The sequence below is a fragment of the Chionomys nivalis genome, chromosome 10 (genome assembly GCF_950005125.1).
Source record: "Chionomys nivalis chromosome 10, mChiNiv1.1, whole genome shotgun sequence".
NCBI classification, from domain to species: domain Eukaryota; kingdom Metazoa; phylum Chordata; class Mammalia; order Rodentia; family Cricetidae; genus Chionomys; species Chionomys nivalis.
In genome coordinates, this window is record NC_080095.1 from 62,889,095 (window position 1) to 62,908,411 (window position 19,317).

At 38.0% G+C, this 19,317-nt stretch overlaps 1 protein-coding gene across 1 annotated transcript in view; it reads right to left on the minus strand.

The window, feature by feature from the left end:
- Ttc6 (tetratricopeptide repeat domain 6) overlaps nt 1–19,317 on the minus strand; it is a 136,741-nt gene that overhangs the window by 12,103 nt on the left and 105,321 nt on the right. Inside the window, exons 18-25 of the mRNA XM_057783274.1 lie at nt 17,586–17,668; nt 15,833–15,909; nt 15,274–15,434; nt 13,327–13,461; nt 12,344–12,493; nt 11,217–11,357; nt 9,587–9,700; nt 5,625–5,744 (exon numbers count right to left, since the gene is read on the minus strand). Of these exons, the coding sequence (XP_057639257.1) occupies nt 5,625–5,744; nt 9,587–9,700; nt 11,217–11,357; nt 12,344–12,493; nt 13,327–13,461; nt 15,274–15,434; nt 15,833–15,909; nt 17,586–17,668 (981 nt within the window). The remainder of the gene's footprint in view (nt 1–5,624; nt 5,745–9,586; nt 9,701–11,216; nt 11,358–12,343; nt 12,494–13,326; nt 13,462–15,273; nt 15,435–15,832; nt 15,910–17,585; nt 17,669–19,317) is intronic.

Genomic DNA, 19,317 nt, shown 5'->3' on the forward strand with positions numbered 1-19,317 from the left:
TTTTTCTTAAAACTCACTAACTATACATAAGTATACATCACCTAAAGCATTAAAATAAACATCTTGCTAAAACTTTGTTTTCTTCATAGAATCTTGTTGAACGAGAATGAATGGGGCAAGGAATGCCAATTGTTATTAACATTTCCAGTCTGTGTTCCTTGCATCTGCCTTAAGAACAGGGACTTTTCCTGTGCTGCTGCCCTGGGGTATGTAATAAAATATCTCATTTACTTCCTTTTATTGTCTATTCCACCAGAAACGTCCCTTCTCAGACAGAAAAGGAAATTCCCCTGGAAAGAACCTTTGGAATTACATGATGCAGTTGAGCAACTGGGTGCCAGGCTTGTAAGTGGTAAGAAGGGAGCACTGTACATGGACTGGTCAAGTTCTACTTCTGTAACCCACACTTCTGGAAGGAGGTGTATGATTCCTGTTTAAGGATCCAGAAACCCTCCTGAAGTGGAGAAACAGAAACTCTAACCCTAGGATGTAGAATTTGGAAAGTAGGCAGGAATGAATTTGAATGGCCCTGGGGAACAGGCTGTGTCACAGAGCGAAAGAGCCTGCCAAAATTGACCAGAACATGAAAAATATTGTCTATGACTTGCAATCACCTCTTACAGAAATATTTCAGCATGAAAGAAAATAAGAACTAAATTTGAACTTGTAGTCAAAATAATGCCTATAAAACAAGCATCATCTTCATGCTGATAAAGAATATGCATATGTAGGGACTGTATATGACTGTTTTTACTGATTGCAACGATGAGGAGAAAAGCCTTCCAAAGTGAGCATCTAGAACTGCCCAACTAGAGAGACACCACTTTAACTAATTGTTTTCATCCCCTTCTCATCTCACAGATTTTCTCTGGTTGTTAGTAGAGGGAGAGTCTGCTTGTCTCGAGAAGTAGAATGGATTTTCTGTTACTACTAGGGGTAAAAGATTGGGGAGTAAGGTCAAATTGAAAGCTTGGGGTCCCTATGAGAGGAAATGGTGAAGTGGGATATCCTTCTATATATGTGTAGCTTTTATTGGTTAATGAATAAAGCTGCTTTGGCTTATGGCCAGGCAGAATATAGTCAGATTGGAAAAGATACATAGAGAAAGCCACATAAAGATGGAATATACACAGAGAGTCTGGATTATGTACATTATTGTGTTTTCTTTGAACTTTTTAACTGCAGAGAGACGTTTGATTCTGAAGACTGCTAAATTAAACCAACATAAAGGTATCTTGACTTCAAAATTTGGGTCTAAGAATATGTTTCTTTGGAAAAGAGGTTCTACTTTTGTTCCACAGAAGGTTAGAACCTATGTATTCCTCCTAGGCTAATGAGGTTTGAAGGAACAGGACCCCCAGAAAGGTATCCATGGACCCTGCTTTTACCCAATTAAAAGCAGGAAGCACTTTGGAGAAAACTATGTCCAAGTTTCCCAAATGATTGTTTACAGATGTTTGTTTTCCTTTATGGGGTTTGATTTTATGTGACTAATGGCCACAGTCAATTTCCAAAGGGAAGGAAGAGGGGGATATAATACAGAAATGAATGCTTTGTATTGGTGTGAATTTTGGTCTATTGACACAGATTTAAGGTATATGTATTTCTGCTCATGTTTAAGGTGTTGTGTTTGTACAGTTCATTTAAAATGTAATGTATAATCTGTAATGGTCAAGCTGATGGTCATGCTGGTTGGGTTTTCTAGATATGTGGAGATATATTTCAGTTGGATGGTCTTTGGGACTTTGAGGCTGCAAAGTCCCAAAGTCCCCGCAGAATATGGTATTTGAAATGCTTTGAGAACTTGGACATTTCTCAGGGGTGAGATATGTCTTCCCTTCGCAGCACCAATTACTTCAGGAGAGTATGGGCATTGAAGAGTCTCCTTATGGAGTTTGCTAGCCATTTGGGAGGGAAGCTGTTTTTGCCTGGACTGCCTGATGATATACTGTGTGAACTGGATGTGCAAGACCCATAGAAATGATTGCTGAACTTGCCCAAGGGTGGGATAGTCCTTCGGGGTTCCTGTTTCATGAAAGAGTCTGCAAGACATTCTGCAGGACACAGAAGAAAGCAACTGACAAACTGCCAATATAGGCAGAACAGATTGTGAGAGCCCACGTGTGACTCTGTTTCCATCTGGTCATTTCTAACTTGAGTTCAAGCTTGCCTGCTCCATTTTTTCCTATAACCTTGAGGGCTATGAGAATCTTCTTGTTTAGCCTGTGAGAAAAGAACACTCTATCTAGTAGACAGTATATTGCTGACGACAAACCTCATAAACATAAGGTAGAAAGTGAGGCTGCTTCAGAGCAGCAAGCACATGTTGGAGAGGAGGCTGCTCACTCAAGACAGGAATGGTCTTGTAGTTAGAAACTGATTGACCGTTTGTGCTGTGCTTTGTTCTACTTTTGTGTATACGCAAGCTCTGAAATAAACTCTGGGCTGTTTGGCTGCTTCAGCATGAACAGACAGACCTCCTGATTCTATCCTGTCTTCTGTTTCTTTTATCTGACTTTTGTTTGGCCTTGAGGCTCTCCTGTCCAGGAACCCTAGCTGACTTTGTATGAGCAGCTCCTACAACAGATCTTAAAACTTCCTGCTTCATGAAAAAGTTGCCAGATACTATGGGCTGAATATGGATGCCCCCAACATTACAGAAGAACTTTGAGTGACTGTCCAGGTGGCAAAATGTCTCTGTCAATTCTAAAACGTTGGAAGCTGCTTACAATGCACTTCCTCTTTACTTAGGTACTATTATGTCCTTTTGGGATCTTTGAAGAGTTGAAGACAGTTAGTTATAGTTTTCCTTACTTATGATAAAGGATAAATTAGATATAAAACTTTAGACTCACAAAGATAGGATAGATGACAGAGTATTTTCCTTAATTTGACAAATGTAAATAGACTAAATTTTGTAATTACAGTTCTTGCTTGATAACTGTTTTTGTTATATGTAATTTTACTATGTTCAAGTTAAAACCTTCCTTTTTATTTAGAGAGAAAAGGTGAGATGAAGTGGGATGTCCTTCTGTATATGTGTTGCTTTTATTGGTTAATGAAAAAAGCTGTTTTGGCCTAAGGCAGGACATAATACAGCCAGGCTGGAAAAATATAGAGAGAGAGTAGGCATAGTTAAGGAGATGCCATGTAGCTGCTGAAGGAGACAGGTGACTTGGAACCTTTACTGTTAGGCTACAGCCTTGTGGTGATACACAGATTAATAGAAATGGGTTAATTTAAGATGGAAGAGATAGATAGCTATGAATATGATAGAGTCATTGGCCAGTGTTGTAATTAATATAGTTTGTATGTGATTATTCAGGTCTGGGTGGCTGGAAAACAAATGAGCAGTCTCTGTCTACAAAAACAGCAGCATCACCAAGCTCAAAGTGGGCATCCTACTCTTAAAGCTGCATGGCACATTTTCAGATTAAATGGAAGGCTCTGGATGGAAATCAGAAATCTGCTACTTCATTAAATGCAACCTAAGGAGTAATCTACCAGGTCTCCTCATTCTGTGTCTGAGAATCCTCACCTATGTCCTTTGGAAGCCTGTTGCCCTAATTTACCAAGCTTCCCCCTCCACTCCCTTCTCTGGAGACTAGACAGTCATATTCTCTAGCTCACATCACCACCAATGTGCCTGAAATTGAAGCTAATGCTGTCTCCCCAAATTCTGTCAATTTACTACTGATTTAAATATGACCAGTTTTATTTTGTAATTTGTAAGAAAATCCAGTGATGCATATATGTTCACATTATTACTTTTCTTCTTAATAAAGTAATCCATTATATTGTAGGTGATATCTTACAAAACTATAGAATGCTAAACAATGATTCTCTGTTGCACTTTTTTAAAATCCCAGTTCCATCCCTTGAGGGCAATTACCTTCATATGCTACTTTGGTGCTTGCCTACAAACTCCTAAATAACACAAGCAACATATATTTACAGCTATTCACTCTTTACACAGAAGAGTTTAGCTGTCCAATGCCATCACTTCACATACTTGCCCTTCTTCCATCATCCTTAGGCACCTATGACAATACATTTTGGGGGTACCAAGTTTTCATCCCTTTACTATCTAATATTTAATCTGTGCCTGCTCACATTCAGTTCAGCTTAAGGCACAAAACCCTTGAACAGTACCGTGTGATAACTAAATATCACGTCTATGCCAGCTTTAACCTTTTATTGAGTTTGTTTTTAACTCCTCTGTCTCACCTGGTAGATTTGGAAGAAGGAAAAGGCACAGGAAAATGCTCCCAATGCAACATAAGGTGCCATTAGCTCCCCACCCCCAGGCATTTCATTCTAGATGCTTCCTGATCAAGCCAGACCTGGGACATCAGCCAGATGCCCATTGTCTATCTAGGAGGCTTCAGTTCTCAGGCCGCTTAAGGTTTCAGTCTGACAGTCTTTCCACAATTACTTTTTCCCATGGATAGGCTCCATGGCTCCATCTTGGTTCTTTTTTATCATGCACTGTTATAACCTTTGTTGTTCCTTTCTCTGTCTGTATCATTTAAGTGTTTTATTTAATTTTTAGTGACTTGTTTCTTTTATACAAAAGATCACTATATGGCTTCTTTATATTTTATTGGGCATCTCTATCCATTTCATTATCCTTGAAGTGTATTTCTCATACTCAGAATATACTAAATATTTTTCAAAACTCCCACATCTGACATTCCATTATTTTATTTTGTATCTTTTGACCATTTCTATTTAATATAACTATTGACATTATTGAACTTGAGTCTAATATTTTATTGCCTGTTTTCTGCTGGTCTCTTCAGTATGTGTTTCTTTATCCCATTTCCAAATTTATTTTGAGGTCTTTTAATATTTTTAATACCCTATTTCAACATTCATTGCTTCGAAGATCTTATTTAAACTCTTTCAAATATTCATGTCCTTATCTCTAAGCTAAAAGTATAAATTTTGCACCACTGTCAAAGCTGGAATGTAGCAAGGAAATATTTCATCATAATAGGTTATATAGATGTAACAAATACATGAAATCCCATCACTTAACTGTCAGTGCATATTCCACCTTTGCCTTGTTTCTAAATTGTAATTACTAACAAGTCATAATAAATGCTAAAAGTGAGAATTACAAATTATGTTTATTCTACAATGCAATAAAAATTGCCTGTTTCTTTCCAATATGCTTCCATAAATTCCAGGCCTGAAGGCCTATTCTTAAAGACTTGAAAGGCCAGTAGCCCATTCTACACAACTATGTCCCGCCCTGTTTGAAACAGATTTATTTTGACAAATTTCAACAGAAGAAAAACTGTGAGTGAGAAAAAACATCGGAGAACAGATTTAAAAATGTTCAAACAATTTCATCAAACAATTGAATTTTCCATGTACTTCTTTTGGGAGATGATATCCTTAATTTAAAAATATTAACACATTAACCATTCAGCTGTATTTAAAATGAAGGGGAAAGTGCTTAGGTTTTATTAAAAGCTCTATTCGTTATTCCACATATTTCAGTAATTTTTTACTAATACTCATTCATTAATACTGCTATGCTGTAGTACTAAATATCAGTTTTTTGAGGATGTGTGAAATCAAGTAGGTCATTTCCCCATATCCACAAGAAGGCTCACCTCTAATGCAAAGCCATACTGCTGTAGTTGGGTGTAGATGAGTCCACGGTTAATAAAGGTATTTAATGCTATCCCTTCTCCCGCATCAAGAAGCAGCACAATTCCATAATCTCTCAAAGCCTACAAGTAAAACAATCACTTAGAGCCATGTTGCCATTCTTTAGAGCCTCGCTTACTCCATTGCCCTGAGACAAATATGCTTCTACTCAGAGTGGGATCTCAGAATTGATTCTGGAATGGCCGTGAGTCTATGCTAGATTTGAAGAGTCCTTTTAACCATATTATTATGACTAGTGCTGTTTTTAAATAAGTACTCACCGTGCTTGTAGTTCACATGCCATCTCTTTGCCACCCGTGTATGTTCCTGTACATTGCACAGTTTGGAAGGAAGGGACTCACCACTGCCTCCCTCCCTGCCCCCCGACAGACACACACCAGATACACTCCCCAAATATCACATTCATATGAGACAAAGTAGAGAGTACTGTTTGAAATTTAAATACTTTTTATAATGTTATTGCCTTTGCCACTACAGTCTAAACTGCAGGAGGCAAGTATTTATTCTTTTCACCGCTGTAAACCTAGTGACAAGGATCCTGCCTTTGCATAACAGGCATTTAGTAAGTGAATAAGTCACAAATTTGTCAAATGAAGAAACCACAAGGAAAAGGGATCACAATAAGACTGAAGAGGGAAATAGGGAAGTTTGAAGTTTGTTGAGAGCCTTCTAGTTGTTTTTAAAGAGAGCTATCTGGGCTCAAAGAGTGAATCTGCCAAGAAGAAATCGCTTTTCCTTATATTTCTCCACTGACTGGAGTGGCAAAGCTTCACTGATGTCTCCTCTGCACTAAGTACCAAGGAGTGAGTTCTTCTAAGTTATTTGTAGTGAATATTTTGTTCAGAAGAGACACATGCCTCATCAAACAAGGGTCAATTCTTGTATGACTAAAGTATCAGCTAACTGAAAAGGGAAATAAACAAAATTTAACTTTCTGCTCATTTGTCCTTCTCTATTTCCTGGCACATATGTCTAAAGAGACTGTACAGAGATCCTGTATGTATTCTGTGATATAAATATAAATATTGATAGGCTTATTAAAATATTTAGTGATGCTTGAAGAATTGCCTACTGTTCATTACGCCTTGTCTGACTCATGGACTCACTGAGTGCAGAGTCTATAGATGCACTTGAGATCCATCCAGCAGCTGAACATGAGAAAAGATTCTAAGAGTTCATGGAATCTCAGGGAGAGTGGTGGAGGTGGGAACACCAAAGGTGCTTTCTGCTTTGGTTTTCCTTTTGTTTTATTGATCCATGAGATAGGTCGTGTCATGTCATATAACTCTACCTGATCAGAACTTGCTTTGGAGACCACGCCGGCCTTGAACTCATGAAACTTCTGCCTTGAATCTCTACATTCTGAAATTACAGACATTTCCCAGATTGTCTAACCTGAAAGTTTTGGTTAAGAGAGTGAGAGCCACAGCCTGCTAGAATTTGTATCACTGGTTGCTATCACTAGATTCTGAGTTTAAGAAAAGTTACTTAACTTGAAGTCGGTTTTCTAAGTTACAAAACTGAAATATTAACATTTTAATACATTTTAGAGTTCACTTGTAAATACTTCAAGACCATGAGGTCAAAATTTGCATCTAGAAGATACCACTGGAATCTATTTTAGGCCTTCTGAATCAACTAGCTTGTCTGGTTGCCAGAAAGATGTCTTGGTGATTAAAAGTGCTGGCCACTCTTCCGGAGAACCCTGGTTTGATTTCCATCTCCACCTGACAGTTCACCACCATAACTCTAGTCTCAAGAGATCCAGCTCTCCTGGTCTCTGTGGGTACTGCATGCACATGGTGCACAGATATACATGCAGGCAAAACTCATATAATTTACAAAAATGATAACAAAAATAAAGAATGAAACCAGTCTAGAAATCCCTTATCACACATTCCCAAGGCCAACATAGCAGAGCATTTAAAAAGAAAAATGTGTGCATAGTACTGCTCCTCCAATCCACTGCGTTAGACCCTATGGAAACTTTGGCCTCTCTCTAGTTTTGACCCACTGCCGGGCTTAGTAGTGTCTTTAATCCCTTTAATAAACCCATTCTTTTCCTTCTCCAATGTACGTGTGCAGCAGCCCAAATCCTTGTTTAGGGACACGAGAACCTGAAAATACTCTTGTAACTTCTCAGAGGGGGTAAAAGACAGCAAATTTTAAAAAAGAAAGAGAAAACTGTCTGTAGAGATTTTAGTTGGTTAAATTTCATTATACTTCTTCAACTTTGTATTTCAATCATACATATTTTGCTTTTGCTATTGTTTAAGTATTTGTGCTTGAAAATGTCAAACAGTGACTACTTCTGAGTTATAAAATTTTTAAACAAAAAAAAATTCACCATGCTTAGATTTTAGGAAACTCTATCTATAAAGAATGCCTGCGCATGCCAGCCTAGGGAAGGGAGGAATGCTGCAGAACAGGGGAAGGTGGGCCAAGGGAAGGTGGGGACACTTGGCAATGACACACCATCCAGCCCAGAGTCAGATGGCATTACAAAGCTCCCAAGGAACAGTGAACCCAGAAACAAATGCCTGAATGCCAGCGCGGGTTTCTGACTCCCTGTGGGACTTGGATAAGTTCTGGGGCCTCTGCCTTCTTCGTTTTCCCTGTCTGTAAAATGAGCAGATGAAATGCTCTAGGACCTGGACAATCACCACTATTTTGCAACTCTATTTTGGTCTCATTTATTCAGATTGGCTTGCATGTTCTTCATTAACCAAGAATTGGCTTTTCCACATGACTGAGATAACACGTGGGAGTTCCTTCCTTGTCCAGTTTGTTGTATTTGATCTGAGCTTCCCTTCAGGCTGATGGGGATGTAAGGAAAAGATCTCAAAGACACCTGCTTTGTAGGTCCCTGCTAAATGATCCTTTAGCTACCTCCTTTAGCAATTGCTTCACTGAAAATTATTCATTTGTCTACAAACTTGCTGGGCTAGCTGTCAGGAATGTTGCATTCTCCTGCTGGACAGAGGTTTCTCAACCTTTGTCTTCCTTGTGACTTCCAAATCTCTAGCAGCAGTAAGCAGCTTAGCTGAGTCTTACAGACTGAGGAGTGTGTCCACCGAGAATGGTGGGAATGTTGAGTCTTCTAAAAGAACACACTGCTGCTATGGAAGGGTCAGAAATGAGGAAGGATGGAGAGATCAGTAGACACAGAGAAGAAGCAAGAGCGAGGAGCAGAATACAAAGGACTTGCAGGTGGGTGATCACGCTGAGCTGATTCTCACTGAAATCAACCACACTGACAAAGGATGAGGCACTCAGAGCAAGATGAGAAAATATAAAAGAGTTTGACAGAGAAATATGGTTGCTGCAGCAACCTTTACAACACGTGGGCAAGTCCTAGTCAACAGTCTCTGCAGGTGGAACACATGTCTCTACACTCTTCACTGCATGTACAGGCTCGGAATTCTATAACAAATACCTCCATGAATTGCTCTAGCTTGGGTCCAAGTTGTAAAGCAGCATTGCTAGTGATCACTTCTATAAAATTTTGTAAAGCAGTATATCAGTAAAACATTTACTCAAATTATACTTATGTAATTATCTTAATTTATATAGCCATTTAAATATTTGTATAGGCATTATGAAAACAAATTGACATTTCTGAAACTACATGAGATAATTTAGCACTGGGAGAGAAACTGATATTATTTTGAAACGATTCTCTGTGGTTTCTCAAATTTTATGTGTGTATTTCCATGGGAATTATTTTCCAAGATTAAAGCAGAGATAAGAAGAAAATACGGGTGTTTTAAGTATGTTTACAAATGCTTTAATATGTTGCTTATGAAATATTCTTTATTGATTGCTTGTTTAAGTCAAAAAGTCATTGTATGCACATTGCTTCTCAAATGCTTTAAATCTCTCGTTTACTAAAATGGTTACTCACCATCTCAAGTTCCTTTATCTTGGTGTAACACAGTGCTCTATTATAAAATGCTGTGTAACTGTTCTTGTCCATGTTGACAGCTGTAGTTAAATCTGTAATAGCTAGTTTGTAACTCTACAAGGAGAGAGAGAAGGATAAATCATAATAGACAAGTTCAATCACAAAATAAACACATGACCTATCAGTATTTGAACCGTTCCTCTAAGATTCTATATATCATCTTTAAAATTAACACAGTGAAGCTAGTCTTTCACATTGTTCACTAGGAAGATCTCGGTAGGGATTCTTACAGTTTTTTCACTTACAAATGAAATTAAGGATGTCAGTAACTTAAATTAAAGCAATTATGAGCTAGAGGGATGGCTTAACAGTTAAGAGCACTGGGCTGCTATTCCAAAGGACGCAGGTTCAATTCCCAGCACCCACAATTCACAACTGTCCGTAACCCCAGTTCCAGGAGATCCAACACTCTCTTCTGGTCTCCACGGGCCCTGCACACATATAGTGCACAAATACATATGCAGGCAAACACTCATAAATATAAAACGAAATCTCAAAAAAATAATTTAAGCAAGTATTACACCAGTGTTGCTATATGGCTTGGAGAAAGTGGTGCTGACTATAAAAAAGGCCAGCAAGTCACAGTCCCCTGGTGAGCACAGCAAGTCCCAATCCCTTGGTGAGCACAGCAAGCCACAGTCCCCTGGTGAGCACAGCAAGTCACAGTCCCCTGGTGAGCACAGCAAGCCACAGTCCCCTGGTGAGCACAGCAAGTCCCAGTCCCCTGGTGAGCACAGCAAGTCCCAATCCCTTGGTGAGCACAGCAAGCCACAGTCCCCTGGTGAGCACAGCAAGTCACAGTCCCCTGGTGAGCACAGCAAGCCACAGTCCCCTGGTGAGCACAGCAAGTCCCAATCCCTTGGTGAGCACAGCAAGCCACAGTCCCCTGGTGAGCACAGCAAGTCACAGTCCCCTGGTGAGCACAGCAAGCCACAGTCCCCTGGTGAGCACAGCAAGTTCCAGTCCCCTGGTGAGCACCGAAGGTTTGACTTACTTCCGCCAGCCCCACTGTCATATCACACAGTCACAACATTGTCTACACACATTCACCCTCTCATCCCCTCCCATTCTCCTCTGATACCTTATGTCATCATTTCTGAACATAGTAATTTTCAGGGAATTGATACATAATGCAAGTTCTCACCTTTGCTTTAAGGCACTAAAGCAAAGTATTCCATATGATATAGTAATGAAGAAAAGTCAAAAATGTAATCAGGGAGGAATAATCATTTCATGTAGCATCAGATATCACAACATTTTATCCAGGAATTTCCATTTAGGACACTCAAGCAATAATTTTATTCTCATCACATATAAATGCATTATTTAAAATGAATAGTGAAATATAAAAACATTCCAAATATCTAACAATCAAGTAATTAAGTATAAACTATGGTGGAATATTATGCATCATATATTCAAAGATTAAGTATAATTGTGGGAACACCACAACTATCTAGATAACACAATCTCATGCCATATAGCTGAGGAAATGCGGGAAGTGAGTGCCCAGTTAACAAGCGGAGAAGGCTCAACTCTAAGCTCAGTAAACCTAGCAGGAATGGCTTACTCTGTTGTAGTATTTCAGAACTCCCCTGCAGATGTAGGCACGCACACTCTCAGGATAAAGTCTGATGGCTTCGTTACAATTCAGGATTGCTTTGGAGTATCTGCCCTTTAAACCATAATAGGCTACTCGGCTTAAATATGCCTTGTCAGAGAAGGACAAAAGCAGAGATAGATGTTTGAGTAAAATCTTCCATTCTACCAGAATATATGGAACTTCAAACAAATATATGCTATGTACTAAAGACAATATTAAGATATAGTTTTCCCATTTCTTTTCATTAAAAATTTAAACATACAGAATAACTGAAATAATTTTACAGGGATCATACTTATGGCTACTATTTGGATTCAGTAATCATTAGTGTGTAGCCTATTATGTTTGCTTTCCCCATATCCCCCTAAACTATTGAAAAACAAATGGTATACACCATAATTCTTCACCTCATTTCCTTTAGTAGGAGTCTCCTGTGAATAAAAGACATTGCCCTACATAACTACACCACCATTATTTGTCTAGGACAGTTGCTATTAATTATCAACTCAAATTTAATTCAGAATCAAAAACTAAGTAAAATTTCATCTACTAAATTTTTTGTTGTCCCTTAAAATCCATTGATATGAAAGCAAGAAAGTAATAAAATTACAGCATATAAGTTAAAATTATTAGCAAATAAATTAATGTAGTTGAAATATTTACATATGTAACAATTCTCAAAATATTTTTACAAATGTAATATCTATGTTAAAAGTAATACTTCGGTTGCAGAAAGGAATACAAAAAGGTGAGTTGTTAAAATATAGTTAACAGGTGTCAGATATGATAACAACGCACATTTGTAATCTTCAAACTTGAGAGGCAGAGGTAGAAGTATCAAGAGTTCAAGGTTATTCTATACTACATGGTGAGTTCAAGGCCATTCTGTGCTCCATAAGATGCTGTCTCAAAAAGGGTGGAGGGGTGGAAAAGGAGGAAGAGAAATGAGGGAGGGAGAGAGAAGGGAAAGACAAACAGAGAGAGAGAGAGAGAGAGAGAGAGAACTGCTTTTTTATCAATCACGCATAAATTATTTAATAGTTTCACCAATAGTAACATATTCTCCAAATCACTGACATCATTTATTTGAATACCTGGTAATGTTTGGGGTTGAGGGTAATTGCCCGATTAAAGTCCAGGATTGAGTTATCCTTGTTGAGTTTTACTTTACAAAGTCCCCGATGATAAAAGGCTTCTGCAAAGTCAGGATTTGCTTTCACAGCTTTGGTAAAAGAGTCAAAAGCCTAGAAGATTATATTGAAGCACATACCACTTAGTCACAGAACCGCATGGATTCAGAAGATTAAAAAAGTATGGAACTCTTATTGAAAAGCTTCATTTGAGGGTTTTGGGGGGGAGGGGATATTTAAAATGCATTCTCCCAAAGAATCTTCTGGAACAACCAAGTATAATACTTAGAAATAAGTCAAACTTAAAATTAAAGATTCTATTATTTCCAGTGATCATGATAAATATCTACATAATCCATGTTTAATGTCGGTCACTATTCTTTGGATTTCATCAATTCAAAGAAACCACAGACAGCAGCAATTAATATTCCCCTTTATGGTCAAATAACTGCAGCAGAAGGACAGTTGTTCAGTTTCAGGATAAAAGGGCGCCACAATTTCCAGTGTATTGAGTCATATTAACCCATTTGAATCTGATTTAGATTCCTCAGTTATCAATAAGGAAACTCAAAAAATGCTCTAATCATTATCCATTTAGTCTGCAGCACATTAAAATACTCAATTCAACTTCTTAAAGTTTAATAAATTGTGTGAGGATATTATTTTGCTACAATAATTTCCTACAGTTAGAATTATTATTTTGGTGAGAAAATGTATTAGCTTTAAAATATTATTGGCAAATTAGCATCAAATAAAATGTGCTCATTTCTAATTTAAAACAATTCACAGGAATTAATGGATGCAGATTGCCTCTTGTGAGCCAAGCTTTAGAAGCCGTTGGTCAGTTGACATCTTGCATTATTGTGGGTAGCCTTTCAGAAACAAAACTGATGCAAGCAACCAGTGTGGAAGTCACAAATAATCTCTGCTTCTAAGCACACAGATACCATTTGTAGGTTGCCTTCCTCCATGTAGCAAAGACCCAGGTTATACAGACACTCTGCAAAAACAGTGGTGGCATTCGGTCCTTTGTCAGAACTTGAAAACATTTCCAAAGCCTTCTTAAATATTCTCACAGCTTCCTATAAGAGTAAGAACAGAGATAAGAGATGAAGAGCATGTTTTTATTAGTTATTTGTTCAACATCACAACCTTAAAAGTAAAGAGAACTCGGAGCCCACTGCAACTCGGCTCTCATGTCATACAAATGCACACAGATCTGATGCAGTCGCAAATGTCAACTGAAAAACCCCGTTCCAGAGGATGAACCCAGCAAGTTCTCCCCCCAAGAGACACCCTACACGCCAGGTTTGAAGCAGGCTTACATACATCGGTTTTTATACCTAGAACTTCTAAATTCTAACATCAGACTTAAACATGTAAACCATTTACTAATCATGACCTAGTTATTAGCCTGCGTGACATGCCAGGAACTTAGAAAGCAATAGAAGTATTGATGATACCTGATAAAATTTGTCAGTTTTACTGTTAATGGGATTTCAACTAGTTGTAGAATGACAAGTTTCATCAAAAGTTACCCATATACATTTAATAAAAATAGTTGAAACCCATTAATGAAAAAGTTTAATTTTCCAGACATCATTTATTACTTAACAAATCATCATATAAATCTAAACATGAATATCAAGTTTAAACACATTTGCTATTATTCTTCTTTCTAAAATGTTAAAGTAGTCATGGGATTTAACTTGGCTCCTCTTCAGCATTTCCTCCATGCTCACAAGCCACCTCAACATCCAATCTTCCATCCTCAGCACATGTCCTTCCCATTGGAAAACTGAATTATCTTCTGTGTCCTTCCTTTATATTATTCCGTATACCAATATTTCAAACGTTTCAATAGTTCACCCTTTTCTCTCCTGTCATTACACACTTTCTATCTTCTTTTCTGAGACTGACCCTTGGCCCCATTTCCTTCTTCCCCATTTCCTGTCCGCTTTAGACATCTAGCCTGCCACTGTGTCCCTGAGTTCATAAGGACTTGAGCACATTCCAGTCTTCCATCTCACTTCAGTGAAAACAAGCACATCTTCGCTTTCTCTTGCTTTGCCCATCTGACCCTTCTTGGCTACTTTACCATGTCTTCTCGGGGAAATCTTGAAGTGGAGGTTTATGGAGAAGTCATATTGATGTCCTGAAACCAGTACTCTCTGTGTGTTATGGATAAAAGCTTGGAAGGTTTTAACACTTGTTCCAAACCAAGATAATGACCATGAAATAAAGAAAGGAAGAGGACCTGAGAGATATTGAGACAATAGTTAATAGAACATCGCCTCTGATTGGATGAGCTAAAAGTTCACAGGTTAGAAAATTCCAAGGCTCATTTAGGAACTCTATTTGGGTTCTACAGAGTGACAAACATGATTATCAGTTGAGTGCCCTGGACACTTGAGTGGGAGAAATAGCTTTCTGGCTCACTTTTGTTCCTAGAGGAACCCATCTGCTTCCCTCCAGGGCTGAGAGCGTTGACTTCCTGGTGGCTGTTGATCACTCTATGGCCCTAGAGGACTCGCACAGTTCCCTAAGCCCAAACCACAGGGCAACACACAGAATCTTCCTTGTATCTCCATTTCTGCCTCTATATCTCTCTATCTCTATCGAGCTCAAGTTCTATTTCCATGTCTCTATCTCTGTCTGTCTATCTTTCTCTCTATTTCTATCTTTATCTCTCTGGTTCTCCATCTCTATCTCCAAATGATTACTAGAAAGTCAATGTATAACATAATACAGATACAGTTACTAGGATAAATTAGTAGCTCATAAATAAATACAATCATTTCATTTTCTAAAAGTATTTAAATGTCATCCCTAAGTATAACATGTGAATTCATTACTAAGTTTAATAAACATTAATCAGTAGATTTTTTTTTTACCTTGATTTTCTTAGCTTTCATTTGGGCTTTTGCCAAGAGAGCAAAAGTGGAGATCTCTGGTCTATTGACTGTGACCCCCTCCAAGATGCTAATAGCCTTGTCGTGATTTTCACAAAAGGAGTAAATGAGCGCTTGCTGTATTGGTGTCAGCTCAATGAGACCTGAAAGCAAAACAGTTTATCAGGACCCCTGCTGGGTTGCAAGGGCTTAGAATATAATTATTTTGAGGGAGTCACATAGTATCATATTATTTTTGCAACATAAAATGACAAACAACACCATACCAAAACCTCCTATTACCATATAAAAAAGTTATTACAAACCAAAAATGTAAACTTATAAGCCTGATATATCATATAGTGAGTGTTTTCCTAAAGTTCTCCAGACCATGAATCACTATGTGAATTGATTATGTAAAATCAAGGACTAAAGTTTCAAACACTTTGTCTTTCAAGTGAATTCTTCATGCTGTCAATTAATATATAGGTATTACCAGTAGTAAAAAAAAAAATGGAGAAATGTTTCTTTAACATTTTTATTTTGAATTAGTTGTATTTACCTTTGTTCATTTCTGCTACTTGATAAATAGTGAACTTTGCAAGATCATAACACTTCATCATTAGAAGGTACTGTCCCCTGGAGAAATGACAGAATATTGCAAGCAGAGAAAAGGTAATTATTCTGTAGGCTCTAAAAACTTTTATTGGATTCATTCTTTGGCAGTGTCATACATGTATAAAGCACATTCTGATAACTATAACCCCACACTTTTCTCATCTCCCTCCATGCCTATTTTACCTCCCTTCTTCCTAATGCTCCTGTCTCACACTCAATCTTTCTCTGCTTTGCTCTTGCTGTTTTAAGACTCATTGAGTTTAGCCAGCATCTTCCATATGACCATGGTTTTAAAACTCACTGAAACATGGGCTCCTCACTTGGGTATACCCAATTGAAACAAATTATTGCTTTCCCCCAGAATCCATCAGTAGCCAATTTAGTTCAACAGGGTAAAATTGGGCTCTCTACACCCCTCTGGATCACGACTGACTGTTGATTGCCCAGTCTTGTGAGGGTTCATGGCAGGTCACCACAGCTGCAATGAGGCTCTAACTGAAGTGGCTGGGCCATGGCCAGAAGACAGCATGCCACAGTCCTTCTCCTAGTCTCCTGATCTTACAGCCCTCCACCCAGCTCTTCCATGACAACCCCTGAGCCTTAGTGGGGTGAAATAAATGTCCTGTTCAGTGTTAAGCACTCATTCATCAAAATAAGTATCCAAAAGAAAAGTTAATAATGTTACTTACATTTTATAATTATAAAACATTCATTAACCCATTTATATAGGTATACATAAAAACATTTTTTTTTTAATTATAGAATTGTTTGCTTGTTTTTGGCTTTTGGCATTTTGAGACAGGGACTCTCTTTGTAGTGCTGGCTGTCCTGGAACTTGCTGTGTAGACTAAGCTGGCTTCGAACTCAGAGGGATCCCACCTCTCTCTGCCTCTCTCTCTCCCTGCTCTCTTTCTCTGCCTCTCTGCCCCCTCTCTGCATCTCTCTCTGCACCCTCCTTTTCTGCCTCTCTGCTTCTCTGTCTCTGACTCTCTGTCTCTCTCTCTCTGCCTTTCTCTCTTCCTCTCTGTCTTTGCCTCCAAGTGCTTGGATTAAAGAAAGGCACGCACCACCATTTCTGGAAAATTAAACCGTTTTTAAAAGTCCACAATGGCAAATTAACATGAAGTTATGATGAAAGAAACAATTTAGGAAAAGTGGCACTAAAATAAAGTTAAAGGTCACAGGCCAGAATGGGAAGAAGTATTTACATAAGTTCGGAAACGTGGTTCAATTGTTAAAACACAAAATATATCTTTATCAGAAAATATGGCCTATTGCATTTCCCCGGGCCTATTAATTTTGAGAGATTATAGTTTTGGTAATAATATCTTACATCAGGTCTCTATACCAAATTCTACTAAACTTAAAGTACAATTTTGAGGGTCATTTTTTTCACTGTTTTGGCAGAGGGCTCTATTTAGTTCTGTGGCTACAAAGAGAACCAATGTTGAAAAGGTACTCCCTTACTCTGAGGGGATACATAGCAAGTTGGCTAGAACCTCGCTCTCAGAAACCGTACTTTAGTGTAAGAGTACAGCAGCGGGAATGATATGGTTATCTTAACGTTTAATCCAAAACAGGAAATAAAAGTTGAGAGGTACACGTTGTTTGGAGAGGAGACATAAGGTGAGGATCGTGGAAGATAAACAGTGGGATGTCAAGTTATCCCGAGAAGAAGTCACTCTCTGTGCCGGTACCTTATTATATATAACTGGATTGCATCTGGCTGGAGGTGGATGGCACGAGATAGCTCATATACTGCCTTTTTCAGTTTGTGCAGCTGTTGAACGATAAACAGGAATCAGTATTCTAGTTGGAGCAATCTTCTTTTTGATGTTCAGCCCCTCCCACAATTTCTTGCAGAATTTGTGTAGAAGCTTAAACAAATATCCTTGATTTTCCTTTCTACTCGTGTTTGTTTCTATTTTTTGAGATTATAATTTAATCATATCATTCCCCTTTCCTTTATGCCCTCCAAAGCCTCCGATACACCCGCCTTACTCTTTTTTAAATTCATAGCCTTTTTTTAACATTAATTGTTGTTATGTATGTGTGCATATAAATACAAAAAGTATACATAGTTTTCTTAATTCACCAAAGCAAATATAATTCAAAAAATCAAAAAAAAAGTCTTATGATGCAACATCTTTGGCTTTTTAACTATTTATCTTTAATTTTGAAGAATGGTTTCAAATACCCATTCACGTATCATTTTACACTCATTTATGTGATATGTTGTAGTATATGTATGTTCCAGGAATCGTGTTATTGTTGTGGTCCATTATGCAATTAAATAGGGCATTTGACCCCACAGCAGAGTTCACATTCAGCTGGCGGAAATGGATCAAAATGTCCGTGGAGGACCAAGGAAGAGAGAGAGTGGCCCCCAAGAATAGGTGGGGTCAGCAGATGGCACAGGCCTTTTTGGAACTGGATGGTAGCTGGGGGCGGGTGCATCCAGGCTGTGGTAACTGTTTCCAGTTCTGATCTTATATTTGTCCCCAAGCTTTATAATTAATAAATTGTAAAAGTAATCCCTTCTTACGTATGTTTCTCTTTTACTAAACTTTTCAAGTTTTCTCCCTCAACCTTTTAAAAATTTATTTCACCAAATTTCAAATAAACTAACATAAAAAGTACCTTAAGAAGCAAAAGTAAATTCTACTTTAAAAATAAGGTGAAGAAGCAGAGTTGAAACAAAATGAACCAGTGAATGGGTGTGGATAAAACAAAATATAAGAATGGTGGGAAAAGAGGTCCATTTGCGATCCACGTGGAAGGTAAATATTCATTCTATCTTTATTAATGGTCACAGAGCCAAAAATTAAATTCCCACACGTTCAAAGACAAAAGTCAACTACCGCTGAAGACATCACCAACGGAGCACTACACAAACCCAGAAAAATTAACCTGAATGTGTTTCTTCAAAAATGCCTCATGGAAATGCCTCCAAATCTGCTTATATAGTTCTCTGTTGCATTTTTTTTTCCGACTGCAATAGTTCATCATGTGTAAACACTTGTAGTCAACAATGATTGTGTAGACAGTTAGGCTTCTTAGAACAAAGAGTGAGAACATGTGCTGACATTCAGCTATCCTACCAACACTTTGAATTCTATGTATGTTACTGGAACACACCAGCTTCCCCAAACTTCCCAGCTTTGCCTATACCATTCACAGATTAGTGAAAAGAATGATAAATTGTAAGCATGCCTGTGTCTTACCCAACAATAATAACAACGTACTTTCCCTGGGAACAGTGCTGGATCTGCTCTGGATCCTCTACCTTTGTTATCTGGAGGATAAGGACTTTGAATTGAACTCTAGACATACCAAGTTCTGAGATGCAGAAAATGGAATTTAGAACATGAGGTATGAAAAAGAAATAAGTCTTTGTTATGTTGTTAAGGTGCTTTTGAAGGTGTTTTT